This window comes from Haplochromis burtoni, unplaced genomic scaffold (genome assembly GCF_018398535.1).
Source record: "Haplochromis burtoni strain Fernald_Lab_line unplaced genomic scaffold, NCSU_Asbu1 Contig_251, whole genome shotgun sequence".
Classification (NCBI taxonomy): Eukaryota; Metazoa; Chordata; class Actinopteri; order Cichliformes; family Cichlidae; genus Haplochromis; species Haplochromis burtoni.
The window spans coordinates 740,618-761,779 of NW_024582612.1; the positions used below are offsets into that span (position 1 = coordinate 740,618).

At 40.4% G+C, this 21,162-nt stretch overlaps 1 protein-coding gene across 7 annotated transcripts in view; it reads left to right on the plus strand.

Moving 5' to 3' along the window:
- Nucleotides 1-21,162, plus strand: part of nrxn3a (neurexin 3a) — a 199,517-nt gene that overhangs the window by 162,394 nt on the left and 15,961 nt on the right. For 5 of the 7 annotated variants that reach the window (XR_001336901.2, XR_001336903.2, XM_005938683.3 and 2 more), the window contains 4 exons: nucleotides 9,592-9,773; nucleotides 10,585-10,756; nucleotides 18,536-18,625; nucleotides 19,364-19,671. Coding sequence is in view for 5 of the 7 variants with exons in the window: in XM_005938683.3 (XP_005938745.1) it covers nucleotides 9,592-9,773; nucleotides 10,585-10,756; nucleotides 18,536-18,625; nucleotides 19,364-19,671 (752 nt within the window). In the remaining 2 variants the exon portion in view is untranslated. Of the gene's footprint in view, nucleotides 1-2,373; nucleotides 3,851-9,591; nucleotides 9,774-10,584; nucleotides 10,757-18,535; nucleotides 18,626-19,363; nucleotides 19,672-21,162 lie in introns of those variants that run through there. The other 2 variants (XM_042227263.1, XM_042227264.1) reach the window with 1 other exon arrangement.

The following is a 21,162-nucleotide window of genomic DNA, read 5'->3' on the forward strand; positions in this document are numbered from 1 at the left end:
ACCTGGGTAGGTCTTCACCTGCCCACCTAAAGTTACAGAAGCAGAGTGGAACTCACATTTTTCAGCCTATACATAAAGCCGGTATTCCATGAGACATTTCAGGTTATATGTCAAGGTTGGCTGAAGGAGAACCCAAATGCTGGACTTTTAGAATGGAGAAAGTGTGTTTATTTACAGAGAAAACTGTGCCAACAGTCCACAGTTTGTGCTTTCCCAATTCCCTGTGCCGTGATTCCTTTCCATGATGCGTGCTAGTGTTTCGTGTACTGTGTACTGCTCCCTCCACATGTTTCCGGAATCACCATGGAAACAAGGGATGCCTCAATGCGTACCGTCCCATCCACCGGCCGACAAAACACATTAACCATTCCAACAAGAGAGTAATTGAAAACACGACCATACGAGCTGAGCACTAACTCTATTTCTAGTTTAACAATCCCGCGCCAACTGCTGCTCCACTGCTCTCTTAAGTAGAGCTCCTTGATTAGACAGATCGGAAACAGGTGAGTGATTATCACAGGTGTGGCTGGCTCAAAGGCAGGGACTCTCCAGGCCTGGTGGGGCAGCAAAACTGACACAACAACACACACGGGGAAATGAGGAACCCGGAGCAGATCTGTTTTCCATTCACCCCTCTCCCTTATGTCGACCAGGTGATAGGAATTACGGAGGTCGAACTTCGTCAAAACGGTGGTGCCATGGAGGGGTTCGAAAGCGGAGTTGATTAATTGAAGTGGGTACTTGTTTTTAACTGTTATTTAATTTAGTCCCCTGTAGTCCAGGGTTTTGTCTTTCTTAGCCACATAAAAAAAATCTAGCACCCACGGGGGAGAGGGACGGCCGGATGATTCCAGCGGCCAGTGACTCTGATATATTTTTCCATAGCCTCTGTTACAGGCTTAGAGATGTTGAACAGCAGACAAGAACAAAGGGGCACCAGGGAGGAAATCAATAACACAGTCATAAGGAATATGGGGTGGAAGTGATAGTGCTATGTGCTTACTAAATACTTCTTGCAGGTCGTGATATTCTTGAGGAACAGTCGTGAGATTAGGAAGAACTGGTTCGGTGATCTTAGTTTCAATGGGTTCAGATGGAAGAGCTGAGTTGAAGTAGTTAGCTAGGCAAAATAGACTCCAACTGGCAACCAGAGAATCATTATGGGGGGTATGTTTCTTTAGCCAGGGGAAACCTAGAATTAGGGGTGAGTCTAGAGATGTGAGGGAGATGATTTCATGGTGGTTACCTGACGTGACGAGAGTTATGGGGCCAGTTTGGTAAGAAATAAGTGAAGACACTTGGTTATTTCATGTGGTGACAGGGATGGGAGGATTGAGTGGTTCTAAAATGGTCCGGAAAACGTCAGAGAATGGGCGAACATGAGTGAACATTTTAATATAAAGGTCCCCCACTGACCCTGCGCACCGGAATACGGTTCAGGATCCAGGAACGCAGCGTCATGAAACACCGACCCTACCGGAACAGACAGAAATAATTTAATTTTATTAACAGGCCTAAAAAATTATATATATATATTATATATATATATATATACTATATATATTATATATATATATATATATTATAACTATTATAGCCGTTGAAAGATTGACGTCGCAGATTCTCTGCTTACCACAGACCTTTACCACAAAACGGAAAAGTTTATGACAAATTCAGACTACTAAGGCAAAAAGAAAGTGCCAAGCTTTATGGTTCATGGTAAATGGCCTGTATTTTATGTAAATAGTTGGCCCAAAGCGGTAACATCCAGTCCTAACACAACAACCTGATGAGTACATGTCCACGCAACCTGGGCATCAGGGAGGGACTCCTAAGGACCCCAAAGCGCTTTACAATCCAGTCATACACACACATTCACACACTGGTGATGGCAGCTACATTGTAGCCACAGCCACCCTGGGGCGCACTGACAGAGGCGAGGCTGCCGGACACTGGCGCCACCGGGCCCTCTGACCACCACCAGTAGGCAACGGTGAAGCGTCTTGCCCAAGGACACAACGACCGAGACTGTCCAGCCGGGGCTCAATCCCAACTTAAGAGCAACACGAAATCGCACAATTATTTTGTTTCATGGACAAAAGAATTTCTGTGGCTGCAATATGATGAGCTAAATAACCAGGGCTGCACATAAGTGGTCCGCAGGTGCGCATTCGACTGTCAAAATAAAAAACACGCACAAGGGTTAGGGTTAAATTTAAAAACTGTACTTTTGAGTTAAAATATATATTTATAATTTTAATAAATGACAAATTAAAAAGGCATGAACATTTTTTTGTATCGAAAAAATATCGAACCGTGACACCAAAGTATCGAACCGAACCGAACCGTGAATTTTGTGTATCGTTGCACCCCTAATATATATATATATCAGTACTTGCTAATGGTGGTAAAAGTGACTCATAAATTTAAAGGTGAATGGGTTTCTTAGAATCTCGACAATCAGTCTCTCTTATTTTACCCTGTCTATGTTTCTTCTGTCACGTCTGTCTTTCTTGCCTTCCTGCCATTCTTTTATTTACATTCTGCCTCACTATAAACACTCCCTGCCTTTTGCTGTTGTGTTTTTACCATTCCAACTCAACCCTCTATCTCTTTTTACGGCCTTTGTCAATATTTACAACAGGCTGTTCACTTCTATATTTGCATTTGCTTCCACATTCTCTTGTCCTGACATCACTCTTTTACCTCTCTTTTAATTTTGCTATCTCTCTCAGCACCTCTAAAACACCCACCCCTCCAACACCTCCACCCCATTTCCTCTTTATCTCTTTCACTCACTCTCTCGCTCTCTCACTCTGGGATGCTCTGGCAACTAGATTACAGATCATTGCTGCCGCCTTCACTGAAAGGCAAATATCAATGAAGGGTCCACACTAAGATGGACAATGGTAAACAGCAGAAAGGATTTTCTTCTTTAAATTGTAATTTATTGGACACAAAATCTTTGAGGAAAGGAAACTGAAACAAAATCAAGAGGACCACACATGACCAAATCTCTCTGCAAACTGGAGAAGATCAAGAGGCAGGGAACAGTTCTCTTTCTCTCTGTGACTTTGAAATTCCTTTCCGAGAGAAAAAGCAGAGATGAAGGGATAGTCAGAGAGATGGGCAGTGACTAAAGTGTAGCACATGAGGAGCAGGTGCTGAGTTGGAAAAGGGCTGCACAAGCTAATCTGCAAGTTGCGCTCAGAAGAGGCTGCAAAAGATATTCATCTGCATTTCGTCACTCACTTGGATGAGTAACGAAACGTTTCTCCCACTGAAAACGCTACGTCCAGATCAGCAGAATCAACTTTTGAAGATTTATCTGCATTCGTTTGAGTCCTTATTTGCTGCATTTGAGGATTAAAACTGTTTCTCTGTGACTGTTTTTCTAAGGTCAACCAATTGCATCTCTCAGATGTCTTTTGAAAGATCTGAGAGTGAGGTATCGTCTTTTATTTTTTGAAATTTTCTCAGTCATGACAGTTTTGCTGTCTAGAGCCGTGTTTCAGTTTATGTCTACGTGAACTGTTTGGAATCATGTGCCCCACTGACCTGTTACCTTCGCGGGGTCCCATTAAAAGGTTTCCATCCCAAGCCTCTGGACTAATTGCTCTCTATAAGAGTGCCTGGATAGGCTGGCTCATTCTGGGATGTATTGCTGGACCTTCCAAACACAGTTCATCCCCATCAGGGAGGTTAGAGAACTCCAGGAGCGCCACCAGACCTCGGGTGGAAAAAGGCTTGATTGCTTACCCCGAGGAGCTACACTTAGAGGTGGCAAGGCACCACTCCACTTCACCCGTCTCCATATATAGATCTCCACTATTGCTAAAGGGTGGTCACAGTGAGTATCAAAAAACAGCACAACAATAACATTCAAAGAACAGGGAATTCAATTTCAAATGTATTAGTAAAAATGTGAAACTCTAGTATGAACGGCTGCCATCAATTAGCAGTATAGTGAATAGTTCTTGTTCTCCTTCCTTTTATCATGGACACTCAGGTTTCCAGCCTACATGAAAAAAACTTCCTCAAGCCTCACAATTAAAAATGTGTAAACACAATTCAAAGATCTATAACAAGCTGCACATTAGGTTGTTGCTTAGTTACTTTTTTGCACAAATGTTATAAATAAATCTCCATCCACAAATACATACAAAGGTCATGTACATCATACAGAATATACTGTTAGGTCCAAGACTTCAGCATCCCCTGTCACAGAAGTCAGACATCACAGAAAACACGGCCAAATGCAAAACGAAGAAAGAGATAGACAAAGGTGTTTCCACTTTATCGTCATCGCTACTTTTCTGAGCAATATGTGATTTAGGAATTTGTCTTCAATAAGTAAAAGTACTTGTTTTCTTCCTGTAGAATACCATGGTCAAATCACATTGTATAATTAACATCAGCATGAGCAGTGTGTTTTTGTGCAGAGGCATTTTTCTTTACTGTCATCAAACTGGTCTCCCAGTCAGGAGTCGAAAAGAGTTCTTTTTTCTCTTCTTGTCCCTGACGTGTCTCCCTCTTCTTCTTGGCGCACATGCAGCCTGACAGGAGCTTCCATGTGGTACTGAGGCAGGTTACTGACTGGTAGTTGGATGGGACTGGTCCCTTCTGGGGGTCTTTGGGAATCAGAATTATCCAGCCTTCAGTTAGCCATTCTGGGTGTCTCTCATTGACTAGCAGCTGGTTCATGTGTACTGCCAGACAGTCATGGAGTGCAGTCACCTTCTTCAGCCAGTAGACGTGAACCATGTCAGGGCCTGCTGCTGTCCAATTCTTGGACAATTGGATGTCTGCCACTGAGCATTGCCTTCGCTACTCTGTTTAATGATCACAGCAAGTCTGAATCAGACCACACTGTCTTAGATTTAATCTGGTATGACTAAAGCACAACAGATGGACAAGCAAATACTGTACTTTCAAATAGACTATGAAATTCAAGCCGAGATGATGAAATTGTGGTTCACTAAGCCAAAGCGCAAGTTCAGTACACGCTACACAATTAAACTACCAGCCTGACATGACAGTGTTTTTATGTACAAATGCACATAAAGCAAGCATATAGCAATGTAGCTCATCTTCACCACCTTCTATAACTTAATCAATGCTCTAAATGTTTTCGTCAGTCTGTTTGAACCCCAAAATATCATGTCAGTAAAGCCACTCTCTGCTGGGATTAAGACAAAGGGCTCTGTGTCCAGTTAAACCAGGGAAAGATGCAGTTTCTGACACCATCCCAGATTGTGTATTTAGGATATCTGTAGACACATGGAGATGTCTGTGAAGGTTCTCAGTCATCCAGGTCATCGTAGTCTAAGGAGTTTGAAAGAAAAGCGTCTGGACTTCTTTAAGTTGCTTGAAGACGTTTCACCTCTCATCCGAGAAGCTTCTTCTGTTCTAGGTGGAGAGTCCCAGATTTGAGTTTCCCCCCAAGAGGGTCAATGGACCCCATAATGATCCTCTACCTAATCACACGAGCCAAGGTGTGAAAGCCGGTGTGGGTCCCAATCAGCCAGGGTTTCGGGTGAGCTCATTGTGAAACCTGGCCCCACCCTATCATGTGATGTCCTGAGGCAGATGGCCCAGGATGTGAGTGGGCGTTAAGGCGTCTGGGAAGGATCTGAAAACTAGATTATAGATGGCAGACAGTTGGTGTCGTGAACCACCGCCTCTGTTCAAAGATGGTCGCTCACAGTGGACATAGATGCTTCTTTCACTCCTCTTTCAAACCAGCCACATAGAGATCTATAACATTTCCCATGTTTACATAGCATTAGCATTTTAATATGTACAAAGGTTCACATATACTTCATACCAGAACCAAGAAAGGTCAACACAGAACTTGAACATGTTGCAGTTCAGCCATTTGATTCATGTTACAGCAGCTCATGAGTGAATGAACACGGTGCGATAAAAGTACTTTTAGAAGTACATTTTCCCAAACACTTACATTTAGTTACATCTATTTAAATTTACTTGAAGGGTTAGGGGTTGCCACCTCAGCATTCAGTCAACTTCCACAGAGTCTTGCTAAAGGTTTCAGGACACCGGCCCTCGAGGACTGGACTTTGACACCCCCGCTCAACTGCTTCTGTTATGTCTAGTTCTTAGTTGTTGTTTTATTATGTTAGTTTCCTTTCTTGTCCACCCTGTCACAGTCTCATCTGTGTGTCTTGTCTCTGTGTTTTGTTTCCTTTTCTTCTCCCTAGTCATGTCTCCATTCCCGTCTGGTCCCTGTGTTTAATCCTTTCTGTTCCTGTGATCATTTCTCTGTGTTTCATCCCTTTATCAGTCATGTTTTCATGTCTGTTTTTCAAAAGTGGGAAGTAACAAAGCACAAATACTTAGTTGCTGTACTTAAGTAGAATTTTCAGGTATCTGTACTTTACTTGAGTAGTTATTTTGCTGACTTTACACTTTTACTCTCAAATTTTTAAACAATAAATAATAAATATCTATATTTTCTACTCCTTACATTTTCAAAATAGGCTTGTTACTTTTGGTTTGACACATTTGAGGGGAGTTATTATTTAATGTCACTGTGGGCCTTCAAACATCAAACAGCCTAAACAGTAACACATGAGAGACAGTCCTATTGGTTATTCAGTCACCAGGGATGTCACATGGATAGAGGCAAAACCATGTGCCACAGTCAGGGATTTGGGTTTTTTGGGGGTGTTTTTTGGCACAACACTGTAGTTGAGGATCTTCAGCATCTAGCTAGCCCCACAAAAGAGGAGCAAGCATAAAGTGAGTAACGTTTTTTAAGTGTCAGGTCATTTTAAATGCAGCATTTCTATCAGCTTAACAAACATCAGCAAACACACAAACCGAGTTTGTTGCACAGTGTGTTGCAGCTAAAGCTCAGATTGTGGTCATAAATATTTTGTACTTGTAAATCAAATGCGTATTTGTGTACTGAGTTTTGTAACCTTGTAAACCAAAATATATGAAAATGTATGTTTGTGCATTTACAGATGAATATTTGTGTTTGTAAAAAATATTTACACGAGTTACACATTTTTTTGTTAAGGTCTGCTTACAAAGCAAAAAACTCCATGTAAAACTCAGGTTCCCTGACTGCATGTGGATTTACACTTACACATACAAATTTTGACCTGATTTTTCTTCCTTTCAGCTGATTGGTCAATGTCATGTCTCAATGCAAGCTCTTTGCAAGCTCCTTTGACTCAATGTCATGTCAATCACAAATTTAACAATCCAATCAGAGAACAGATGGGTTTGGCTGTTGGAGGGGGGCGTTACTGATAGCACAGTAGGTTAACTGTGTTATTTAAAGGTTGCATGAAAGTAACCTGCAGGTTAGTGCAGGATAAACCGATTAGTTCGCCGTGCTGTACGATCTACTGTACAATATGAAGCGCCTTGAAGCGACTGCTGTTGTGATTTGGCGCTATACAAACAAAATTGAATTGAATTGAATTGCTGTGATGGATTTAAAATAAAGTGCTGTGTTGGACTGGTGCACAGTAGCTGTGGAGCTCATGGTCAGAGTTCAGTTACGTCAAGTATACCAGATCCTTCATTCCAACTCCATACTGTCTAGTATAAAGACAGCAGTCTCTACAAGCATACTGACAGTATCCTGTCAATGCAGAGTATGGAAACCTTCCAGGGCAGCTCATGAAACCTCAGAGCCCAGATCACAGCCTGTACATTAAAAAAATCTACTGGAGCTCTCGATAGAAATTATTGTGACTTGTGATCCTTTTCCACACGCTGAGCCACTGCAACCACTTTTAGGATTCCACCATGTGCTGAATCTTATTGTAATCCCATTCCCTACTGTGTTGGGAAGGTTACTTTTAAAATGTATTCCACTACAGATTACAGATTACATGCCCCAAAATTTTGTAATGTATTCCGTTACGTTACTTAATAAGAGTAATGTATTCTGGATACTTTGGATTACTTAATATATTATCATGATTTTTACAACTACATGGATGTACTATTGCTGTGTGATTTATTACATTACTGAAGGTTACTCTCCACACCAACACCAACTAGATGTTTAAATCTTAATATAAATGAGTAACAGTAGGTGGACATTAGGTAAGGCTGCACTTTTTGCAGCGATCTCGTTAGAAAACTATTCGCGCGTATATAAAACAGGTCCGCGGCTCCGAACCGTAGTAAAGGGACCTCTGGCTAATACGTCGGGTTCGTGTCGGCTCGTAGCTGAAAACTAGCTTTACTTTGTTGTCTGGGTCAACTTTGCTAGCAGAGACAGAGAGAGGCGTTGAAAGGCTGCTGCAACAGAACTTATTGTTTCAGAGGAAAACACGAACACAGCGTACAGTCGAGTCTTAACAGCTTACTTACAGCTGGGCTCGTCAGGCTCTCTTCTTGGCTGCAGTGGTTATTATTATATTTACATGCTTCCAGCTCCCGTTTCTGCTCGGTGACAGCTCCTACTTTTCCTTTTCCTCCCTCGCTCACAGACACATAACGGGTACAGCAGTCCAGTCTCCCTGCAGCACGGACTACACTGCCCATCAGGCTACATGCTTTAGGGCGATGCCTGTAACACTCTGCTATTGCCTTCATATTAAATCAGTTTTTGAATATTAATTTTTAAAATTATTTCTTCACGTTATTATGCGGGCTGCAAGTAGAGGTGACATGGGCCGCGAGATTGAGACACAGACATTAGAGCCTCGTAATGCGTTTTCTGTTTGGGTTTCCAGCGGCGTGGAATCACCAAAAACAGAGAGGGCATAGCTGAACATATGAAACAGGAAAAGACCACCGTGTAATCCATTTATTTATACCATTATACCACCTGTTTAAACGGTAACTGTAACGGAATACAGTTACTCATATTTTGTATTTTAAATACGTAACGGCGGTACATGTACTCCGTTACTCCCCAACACTGCTGATCATGTTGTACTTAACTGATCCAAGCTCAGTACATTTGTCAGAATTAAATTTTATGCTGAAAAAAAATGTGGTTTTCCATCTCGTAATATTACAAGGTTTAGTTAACGTTTCACAAAAATAGCTGGTAGAAATGTCCTCCAAAGAGCTACTTACTTACGTTCAGTACATTTAAAATATTTCACTTTTACTTGAGTAAAGAAGTTGAATCAGTACTTAAACTTTTACTGGAGTATTTTTAACACTAGTACTTGTACTTCTACTTGAGTACAGAATGTCTGTACTTTTACCACCTCTGCTATTTTTCGCCAGTACGTGTGTCAAGTTCACGTATCTAAGTCTGGTCTCATGTGTACAACTTCCTCTTTTATTTTGATAGTCCTCTGTCTGTTGCTTGAGTCTTCCTGACCCCAATGGTAATAGCATAACCTATGATCCTTTAAAAAAACTGGTGGTAAAAGCAGCCCAAGCACAGAACCTGTGGGCACTCTTTGTACATTAGTAAGCACGTTGAAGCTGAGCTTCTATTTAGTGTAAACATGTCCTACATTACGTTACCTCAACTTCTTGTTCAAAGCTACCACGATACAATTTACAACACTTAGTGAAAATATGCAGATCTACAGTTAGCAGGTCTTTATTTTCTAATTCATGATTTCTCCTTGTTTTGCTCAGCGGGGACAACATACATCTTTGGCAAAGGTGGGGGCCTCATTACATTCAATTGGCCAGCCAATGAGAGACCAAGCACCAGGACGGACAGGTTGACTGTCGGCTTCAGCACCTCCCTGAAAGATGGCATCTTAGTCAGAATTGACAGTGCACCTGGTCTAGGGGACTATCTCATGCTGCATATAGTAAGTTCAACTCAAAATATTGTCCTTGAATGATTTGTGATTTTTTTGTCCTTTTATTGAGTTTTTGGTTTCTTTTTTACAGTAAAGTAGATTCATAGTTTTATCCCCCAGCATGTTCCACAGGCTTCAGCTGTCACAATATGTGGATTTTATATATATATATATATACAAGAACTCATTACTTGTGAAAAAGAGAGGGACACAGAGGACAATGAAACACTAAATATTTAAACTGATAGAAATTAACATCACTGAGCCCTGCTCTCAAAAACTGACATAGATGTAAGACTGTCTGTGAAGCTGGACCGGGAATCCCATCAGCAGTATGTCAGCAGGGAAAATAGGTCAATGTGTGCAATGGCCCAGAAACACAAGCCAAAATAAAAAAAAGAAGGCTCAGAGGAAGAGATGCCGCACTTTCCCCCCCTCACGTCATCTCACTGACTGGATTACTTCTTATTACAATTTAAGAAATGCAAAGCCCGACTGTAACGTGGAGATTTTTTCCCCTGCAGACATGTTGATGGATGTTAGGATTTCCAGTCGTCTTTGGTAAGACGCAGCTTTGGTGTGATATGCATGTAGTAACCTGTTATGTAGTACTGTTTGGCTCAAACAGGCTCTCCTCCACACAGTCCTCATTCATAAAGTGCTTTACAAACCCAAACATTATGGCTAACAGGCGGATTTTACCGTTGGAGTGCAGCTAGCCAAACAGTCAGATTTTGAGAGCAGGGCTCCGTGATGTAAATTAGCCTTTATATGTGTAGTGTTTCACGTCCTGTTTAATAACTCTTTACTCTCATTTCAGCAACAAGGCAAAATTGGAGTGACCTTCAACATCGGCACAGTGGATATCAGCGTGCAGGAAAGCAGCACCCCAGTGAATGATGGGAAGTATCACGTTGTCCGTTTCACCAGAAATGGTGGCAACGCTACACTGCAGGTGGATAACTGGTCTATCAATGAACATTTCCCACCAGGTACAGTATTAATAAATCCGTCAGCTGTTAAAGAAAAACAACTGGTATTAACTGGTAATAATGATGCAGTGGGGTTGTGTCATTATGATATGAGATCACTGGGCAGCATGTGCTTCAGTAACATAAGATTTTAATTTCTAGCATCAAACGGTGTCTAACATAGTGGGATTTATCTGTGGGGAGCGAAACACATTACGTACTACCATACTGCATTAGGGATTACGATGTAACTCTGTAGACTTTGGATGGACATGTTAGACGTGTTGTCCTAAAAGTAAAGACAAAAAGAATGATGTTCCAAGCCTCCATCAGGATTTCTGACGATTGCTGTATTAGTGCTAAAGTTCAGGGCCCCTGCTGCTGTGATGGTTTACAAAAATCTTTCATTTGTAACCCTTTTACATGAGTGAAGAGCAGAACTCTGTTGGCAGGAGTGTTTTTTATTCCTGTGTTTGCTCCAACTGTCTGAGATAATTTGATATCCCAGATCGCACTTTGAAAAAGCACAGATTGGCAAATGATGATTGCTGTGATTCGTGCAGCCTGTCGAAACCCAGTACACACCCACATACCATGGGGTGGTATAATGGAACTATGGTGACTTTATCATACTGACACAATGAGGATCAAGGATATCTATAAGTGTTTGTGGAAATACTGAGAGGAAGGAGAAAGCTGTAAGAGTCAACATAAAGTCTTCTGACCAGTGACCTGTTATGGATAGATTGAGGATAGCATGTTCTAGTTTCTGAAACTGTGCTTGTTTAGGATGTGGCAGAAACGCAGCCTAACATTAATTGTACACCTATGTGGCTCACTAGTGACCTGGTGGAAGTTAAGGGGTTAAGTCTGTCAGCTGAAGTATTTTCAGTGTCTCTTCTATCCTGTAGTCAAAGTAGTTTGAACAGTAAGGAAGGTATATTATCAGTTGTGTTTTGAAAATCTGATACTTATTGAATCAATAAATAGTCTTTGCATGAACCACATCCACACCTCATATGCCAGAGATATGAGGTAAATTCCATCTATGTCCATACAGAATCTCACAGCTGAAAAGACTTGGGAGAAATTTAAATAATGACAAAAAAAATTGCCCTCATCCCCTGGGTGTTGGTATTTGTTCCTCTAGCTTGGGTCCTCTGAGAGTTTGAGGGCTCTGCTGTATCTTAGCTGTTCCTCTGATGTGCCTGGAATCTGCTGGAGCCATTCTTCCAGTTACGGGGTCACAACTCCTACTGGTCCTATTACCACTTGGCCACTTTAGACTTTACCTTCCATATTTGCTCCAGTTATTCCTTCGGGCCCTGGTACTTATGTATTTTTTGTACTCCTTCTTCCTGAAGTTACTATCCACTGGGATTTCCACATCACAGCTGTGGTATACCTTCTGTAGTTGAGGTCAGTCTGTAACTTCCTGTCCACTGTGGCAGACTTCGGCTGGAGTCTCAGTACCTGGCCTACCTTCTGGAGATATGTCCGGTAAATCTGCCTGTCTGACACACATGATTAGGTTAGGGCTATCAGTGATGAGAACTTAGACATCACAGGGTTAACCTAAATGAAATGAAAGCACACAGCTAGAAAAGCTAGAAAGTTCTGGGTTTGAATCTTAGTGGTGCCTGGCTCATTGCTCTGGTTTCCTCCCATAGTCAGAAGGTTAGGTTAACCCTGGAGCACAGTTTCACGTGGGAACTAAATGAACACATGTAAAAGCATACACTTATGTTTAGGGTCATCGTTGACGATGACTTTGACTTCACAGGGTTAACTGGTGATAAGTGGTGGTAAGGTGGAAACAGATATAGATATAATACAGAGCTTTCATGTGGAGCTTTGAACATCACGTTTAAAACGTGTTATAGAAATGCCCATTAATTGTGTGTAACCATGTTTGGACCTTGTTCTGTGAGGTCTAAGTCACATAGGGCTAGGTTTGTCAGCTGGGGTTGTCACTGGATGATGACTGTTTTTGTGTGACATTATATTAAAATACAAAATTGTCACTATTACCCCAGAAACTACAGACAAATTAAATCCAGACTCTAGAGAGCGTCTGGCTGCAGGGCCTTGTGCAGACTGCAGAACAATTTCCATCACGTTCATGTCCAAGACAAAATCCCTTAAGTCAAATAGAATCCACTCTGGCACCCTCCTCTACTAGCCTGCGCCATCATTTGCTTCAGTGCTTTCGATCATTGATTCAGTTTCCCATGGGTAACCAGCACCCTGGAGTCTTGGTAACAGTGTGTTTGAGGCAAGTGTAACGGACAAATTGTTCTGCTGTACTGGCCAACAACATTTCTGCCTCCAGGAAGGGTCTTTGAGTATAATGTTTTGTGATTCAGTGTGGCACTCTTTGTTAGACAAGCTTTCAAGTACTGAACTATTTGGCAGCGCTTCCTGGCACTTGCCCTGGATGGATACATGATGTACACAAGCCTTCCACAGTCTTTTCACAAGGCTGCAGTAGTGGAGCAGTGAGGTGTTCAAAGAATGGTGCAGTGCTGAGGGATGGGCCTTCAGTTTGTCCTGTAAACCTGTGCCTGTTCCTATAAACTCATCTCTTCAAATTGTAATATTTTAAACTGTTACATTTTTTTATTCTATTAGATATAAGAATACGATTTATGTAAGACAGTTTATATGAAGGGTAATCTCTTATAATCTATAAACTCTGCTGGAGGGTAATCTATGTGTAACCAGTGTCTGCAATGTTTCTCTGAGCTTATCAGGAGACCTTTTCGGTCATTTGTCCTCACACACATATGAACTTGAGGAACATCCCATGCTTAATCCATAGGGCCCACTATTTGAAGCTATAACAGTTTCAGCTCTTCTGGAAAGGCTCTTTGCAAAATTTAGAAGTGTGTTAATGGGAATTCTTCACCCTAGAAACACATTTGTGGGATCAGATACTGATGTTGGAGGAGAAGGCCTGCTTTGCAGTCTCTGCTGTTTGTGATGATCCTCTTATCACAAAGGTGTTCTATTGAGTTGATGCCAGGACTCTGTGCAGGCAGATTCTTCCACACCAGACTTCAGACACCAGCTCTTCCATGTCTTTATGCTTTGTGCACTAGTGTCTGACAGTACAGTCTTTTCCCGTGTGTGTTGAATAAATCTTCTTTTTTTCTTCAGTACCGGTACTGGTTTTATTTTGTTGTATATATCCGCAACATCTTAAAGGCCAGTCCATAAAAATATTGTCAGACATAAACCGGTCCCTGGCGCATAAAAGGTTGGGGGCCGCTGATGTATGGCTTGGACGCAGCTGTTTGGCCATGAACCTCTCCCTACACTGTTTTTGAGCTAATCTGGAGGCCACATGAAGTTTGGTTGTCTGTATCGACTGACTCTGCCACCTCTGTGCACTATGCCCCTCAGCATCTGCTGTCTCCACTCTCCAGTTTTACGTGAACTACCACTTTGTGACTGAGTTGCTATCATTCCCAATTGCTTCCATTTTTGCCGTATCACTAACAGTTCACTGTGGAATATTTAGTACTGAGAATATTTCACGTCTGGCCTTGTTGCAAAGGTGCTACCCTATCACATTACCATGCTAGAATTCACTGAGCTCTTAAAAGTTACCAAGTTTTTCACTAATATTTGTAGACGAAGTCTGCAAGTGCTTGATTTTATACACCTGTGGCCATAGAAACGATTGTAATACCTAAATTCAATGATTTAAATGGGCGAGTGAATACTTCTGGCAATATAATGCATGTCAAAGGGAAAGCCAGGCATCCTCACCAGTAAGCCTATTGTTGCTGGTTGTGTCTTCTTTCTCTTTCTTTCAGTCTCAAGACAGAGTCCATGGCCATAAGTGAAAGTAGACACAGAGCAGTAGCTTTGCTTAACAGAAGCTGTACCCATCCATCTGTCCATGATCCACGTTGTTCTTCCCCCGATCATGGATAAGACCCATGATTTGATGTCCTCCTCCAGAATCTAATTCCCACCCCACAGTGGCCAATTCACCCTTCACTTTTGAGAATGACAGCTTGTTTGTAAATGAACAAGATAGATTTGACATACTGCAAATCTCTCGCTAAGAGTCCTCATTTTAAACCGTCATTTACATAATCCTGTGTAGTTTTAAAATATGATGTCCATAATTACACATGCTGCCCAGTCGTGGTGCAACGGATCAAAAATCTCACGGTTCGGATCAGCAAAAAAAGAAAAAAGACAAAAATGTAACATTTACTTATTTACTTATTGAAGTTTTTTTTGCCTGTTAAAAACATTCAACTCAAGACTCATTCCATACAATTATTAAAAAAATATAATAGGGCAGTACAGTTGTGTCTACCACTCAACTCAATTCAATTTATAAAGCGTCAAATCACAACAACAGTCGCCTCAAGGCGCTTTATATTGTAAGGTAGACCCTACAATAATACACACCGCTCATTACATCGCTGTGATATAACGAGCGGTCACGGTCACGTAGCTTTCCGTTGCCCTGGAGCTCCGCCCGTTTGTAGCAGTTAGGGCAACAGAAGATGCCTGGGACAGTTCAGCCATAACTTAAATCTTTTCCTGCTCATACATGCTTGGAACGATCTTGCCACTGAAGTGGACACGAACGGGATATCATAGCGTGGCTCAAGCACGGTCGTCATAGTTTAAACCCCTTGTTTTGCACAAGGTCTGCAGCTAAACACCCCAGTAGCTTCTGTAATAGCTTTAGCTTTAGCCCGGTCGGACTGGGCAGCAAAGGGCTGCTTAAATACCGAAAACTCCTCCGCTCCTCTACTTGGACCGCTAGCACTGACCATAACTATCGCTTGACAGACTGACCGCGCGCACCGAACCGTGGAGTGGGATCGGATTACGGATCAACCGTGATCCGCTGCACCTCTACTGCCCAGTGAACTACACATTATGTTTGGATCGGCCCTTTTTTGTGGTTTATGCTGTTTTAATTTGTTGTTTTACATTAATGACAGCCCAGAAGTCTTTTGAAAAATTTTCATTTTACTCGGGCTCATCCTCTTTGGCATTGGCTGCATAGAAATATCTGTTACCTTATACGGTGAAGATATATCTAATAATTTTGATTGTCACTAAAATGTAATTTTAGCATGACTGAATGAAAGCACTGTTCATATCAGTTAAATAAGCTTGGTCTAGCCACAGAGAGTGTGCATTTGATGAATCATACAATTTAAAATTGAGTCAAGTCGAACTGAGATGTTGAAGATTTGTAACAGACGAACAGTGAAGGTGAAAAAATAGAAGCAATATTATTAAAGATAATTTCCAAAAGTCTGTTAAGTTTATTTTTTCAGAAAGATCCAACTTCACAATTGTAATATGGCACCCTTTTGTGCTTTGGGTGCTGGGTTACTTTTAGATAACAGGACTATTTATACCTGTACAAGAGGAAAACGTTTACAAATCCTAGTGAAAATGTATAGAAAGTGATGAAAAGATCGAAACATTTTATTTTAAAAAGTCTTCTGGTATCACAGCAACAAATACATGTGGAGAAAGTTGGAATAAACACAAACATGCACATCAGCTACTGAAGTGGGAAGGCAGTTTGAGGATTTCTCTGTGTAAACATCATATGTGCTGTATATTTAATGAAGATTTGGGGCAAGCTAATATTGTCAGAGAAGAGCGTGATCATTTTAAGAACTTTGAATGAGCTCTGCATAACCTAAGGGAACTCGTTTTCAATGATGACACACGGCTGCTGAGTGACGTAGTTTTTCAAGCACAGAAATCAGTCCAACTAGTCTATGGTCATTCAAGAAATGTAGCCTTTTTAACCTGGGATCGTACACTTGACTGAGTCAAAGCCTGAAAATGTCAGTCAAGATAAACATAATCTGTTAGCAATCTGCCAGGTATGCCATCAGGCTCACTGGCTTTCTGAACACTGACTCTTGATTGTTTAAGATGAGACACTGCTTGCTGTCACCTGCAAGAAGCAGTGGAAGAGAAAGGGCAGCAGCACTAAGTCTTGTTCACATTTCCACACAGCTTGTTGTAATCTTAAATGTGCCTGAGTTTGCATGGGCCTAAATAGTGTTGAGACTTTCATAAAATCCCACTTTACTGTATATGTGAGTATCAGTCATGACAACAGAGCAAACAGATACTGTACATGCTGTGTAACTAAATGGCTAGCTATTACATAACAGCTATCAGGTTCATCTCAACTTGCTTGCTTAACAACATTTTGACTTGCAAAATAACCAGTTTTTCCCCATTTAGTCTTTCATGTCTACAGATGATCATTTGTTGAATTTTAGTGATTGATTATTATCAATTTCTAATGTAATGTTTGGCAGTGTTACTTACTGTTGATGTTGTAAGTGTAAAAGGAGTAAGGCAAGTTGCTCTGGAGCAAGCTTGACTATTACATCCTTTGTAGGAAATTTTACCTGAGTTCTTCACGTCACAGGCTGTTAAAAGAGGTATGTGAAGATACATCCAGTGACAAAAAGTGATAATGAATGAATTTCATTGCATGAAAAAGTGACCCCTAAGACATTACCTACCAGGTAGGCAAACCTGACTGGTAGGAGGGATTGTACAGTTTCATTAGAATATAACTTGGTATTCGGAACACATAGGATTAGGCAAGTTTTTAAAGTGTTTGTGATGATTTCCATAGTAAGAAAACTAATCTTGCATTAAATGTGACATCAGTGCATACGCTACACCAGGAGTCTCCAACTCCAGTCCTCAAGAGCTACTGTCCTGCAGCTTTTAGATGCATCCCTACTCCAACACAGCTGGATCAAATGGTTGGATGACCTCTTTTTTTTCTTTTTTTTTTTTAAACATTATGTTTATTGACTTTTATATTACAGAACAAGCAAAGAATAATAATACAGTTAACATGAGATTTATATTAAAGAACATAGTCCCCAAAATAAACAAATATAAATTAAAAGAAACAACAACAATAATAATAAAAATAAATAAATAATAAAATAAAACAAAACCGATGCACAGCATGGGTAAAACAAACGAAAAATAAAAACAATAAAAACAAAGAAACAGATAACAAAGAAAACAACAAAGAAAACAACAAAAAACCCACACACACACAAAGAAACCCAAAACTCAGCACCAAGTATCACTTTCTAAATTAATTCCCTTCATAATGTCTCAGAAACTCAGTTAAAGGTAACCATATTTCTTCAAAATCTACTCCCTTTCCTCTGACAATATAAGTAAGTCGTTCCAATACAATACATGATGCCATCTCCTTCACCCACATATGACTTGAGAGTACATCCACTTTCTTCCAATACAAAGATATTAAGCGCCTAGCTTGCAGGAGGCCAAAGTCAATTAATTTTAGCTGTCTGGTGCTAAAGTCACAGTTCTTTGGATATATACCAGACACACACATTTTTGCTTCAACAGGTATATTTAGATGACCTCTTTAGCATCCCATCAAGTTGGGCAAAGGCCTGATAACAAGCCAATCATTTGATTCAGGTGTGTTGGAACAAGGATGCATCTAAAAGCTGCAGGACAGCAGTTCTGAAGGACTGGAGTCGGAGACACTGCTCTACACAATGTGAAGAAGAAAAAAGTCAGGATTGTAAACAAAATGTTTGGTAACAGCCAAAGAGCCAAAGATGATGAGCCCTGTGCATCCTCTAACCAACAACCGTTTCAACCAAAATGAATGTTTCTGCTAAATTCAGATTTATTTTGTAAATGTAGCTAGAAATTGATATTTCCTTCATGATGTGACTCCGGTCATCGATCTGTGTTTAATACATGTGTTTTTAAACTTTAAAGGGAACAGCGACATTGAACGCTATCAGATGGCCAATAAGAAAATTCCTTTTAAATTTGCCAGACCAGTAGAAGAATGGCTACAAGAGAAAGGTAATTTCAAATCAACCTGATGTATCTGATTGTGCTAATGTAAAGTTAACTGTAACCTCTACAATAACATGAAAACCTCTGAACATGAATGTGAACCCACACACTGCTTAAAAATGAGAACTCACCAAAGAACTAGATAAGTGAATAAATTTGTACAAAAGCAATGTCACTGAAAGTTATAGAAACAGAGCAGCAATAACTGTGAAGGTTGTGTTTTTAATTTAGCGAGTGTGTACACAAACTTCGTCCACAGAGGAGATGTCATCTCCCTACAACTTCTGCACTTATGCAGCTCACATCTGCCTTTCAGCGTCTCCACTACGCAGTAGTGAGATCAAGCACATCTGATTCATTCCTTACTAATTTATTTTCATCAAATGATGTGCTGTTAATGGTTCTTTTTATGTTCTGTTGGTAAAATTCATCATGCAGTTTTATGCCACTGTGTGAGAAATCTATGTTTCAGTTTAGTACATATAATATCATTCAGTTTTAATAAAGGAATACATTATGTATTGTCCTTCACACTGTCAAGATAAATGAATTACTTTTGTCATTGTAAGGTGGAATCAACAGCTAAATATGTGTAGTGTAATGTTTGAGGTTGGCTACTGTGCGCACTGTTGCAGTTTGCTTAGTATTGGGTTTTAGTGGCACTGCACCTGGGTGTTTGCATTTTTGTTTTATTCAAAGGTCCTTTCTTTGTTGACAATATCTTACTCTGGATGTCTTCTCTAGGGCGGCAGTTAACAATTTTCAACACACAAGCAACAGTGGCAATTGGTGGTAGTGATCGTGGCCGGCCCTTTCAAGGTCAGCTCTCGGGCCTTTATTACAATGGCCTAAAGGTGTTGAACATGGCAGCTGAAGGCAACCCAAACATCAAGATTAATGGCAGTGTAAGGCTGGTAGGCGATGTACCTAGTGTGGCAGGTTCAGCCAGGACCACAGCCATGTCTCCAGAGATGACAACGTCCTTCATTGAGACTACTACCATGATGTCCACTACGACCACACGGAAACACAGATCTTCCTCAACTGTACAGGTATGTATGTTCTTATGACTATACATACAGGAAGCAACAGTCATATTTGTTGTTCTTCAACCTTCATGATTTGATGCATTAACATTTGGTTGCACTTTCTATTACGGCTCGGTAATAAAGTGGTAATAGTAGGGTAACAAAGCGGAACAAGAACGTAATAATGTGGTAATTTCTAAGCTTTTACCATGCAATTGCCAAAGTAATAACCACTTAGTATCCAAGTAATATTAGTCTGGTAGCAACAGTGTTCACACTGAGTAATATTACATGCAAATTTATGTAATTGGATGATAAGAGCCCAAAAACTGAGGGTAATAATGTGGAAATACAGCTCGGTAATAAAGTGGTAATAGTAAGGTATCAGGAAAGAAACAAGAATGCAATTATGTGGTTATTAACACTCAATTACCCATGGTCGTTTCTGTGTAATATGCACGAAACAGCTGCAAAATGCAAAGTACCTGTTTCCAATTAATTACATATGAATAACCCATTAAGGCTAACTTAAAGAAGTGTGATTATTACCTGGAAATATTGCTATTAGTTTCTGTGTAATAAGCAGGAAACAGCGCTGCAAAATGCATAACTGCCTGTTTCCATTTAATAATATATTAATAACCATGTAATAACCTTTTAAAGCAAACTTAAAGAATAGTAATGACTACCAGGAAACACCTGTGGAAGCTTTTGTGTAACAAGCAGGAATTTAATACCATGGTCATGATCGTAAATTAAAACAAGCATCAGGAAATAAGTAATGAACTGGAAACACTTGTGCAAAATGCAAATAATTCAGTTTAAAAGAATAACACATATGATTACATTAGACTCGTATTGGAGTTTAGATAACGCTCTTTCACATGGATGACAACACATAATACGGTCAATCTATTTCAGGAAAGAAGGAAAGAAAGTGGAGCACATTTTTAAAATGTCCAGTATACAAAAATAAGATGCCATCCATCTTCCCCTGCTTGTGCAATTCAGGGTGGGGGGGTGCAACACCACCGCCCTGCACTGCCATCCATAGATCTAGCTGGGGGTGGATAGCTATATTCTGAGTGTACTAAACCTCCACCCTAAACTGTTGAAAACTGGAGTGCTTTATTTTTTGGTGACTATGTCTTATTTGAAAGTATAACAAACCACATCTAGTTGTCTGTCCATATTTACAATATTAATGATCAGCTTATTACAGCATCACTTTTATGCAACCTTAGTTTTTAGAACTACTCTAAGTATTATTAGCTAAGCTAACATTAGCTACTAACTTGCTGTTAGCTACTCTGTTAGTGGTGTAAGTTGACAGTGTGTAACAGATTAATAACTACAAGTGACATGGTGCTAAATATAACTTAAGGAATAAAAAAGGTTTTACATACCTTGCAGTCCTGCAGCAGTTGCTGTAATATGGGTTTGACTACAAATGTATTGGTATAATCCGTTGGTTTATGCAAGCATGGCTCTATGAGGCCAAAAAGGATGCAAATG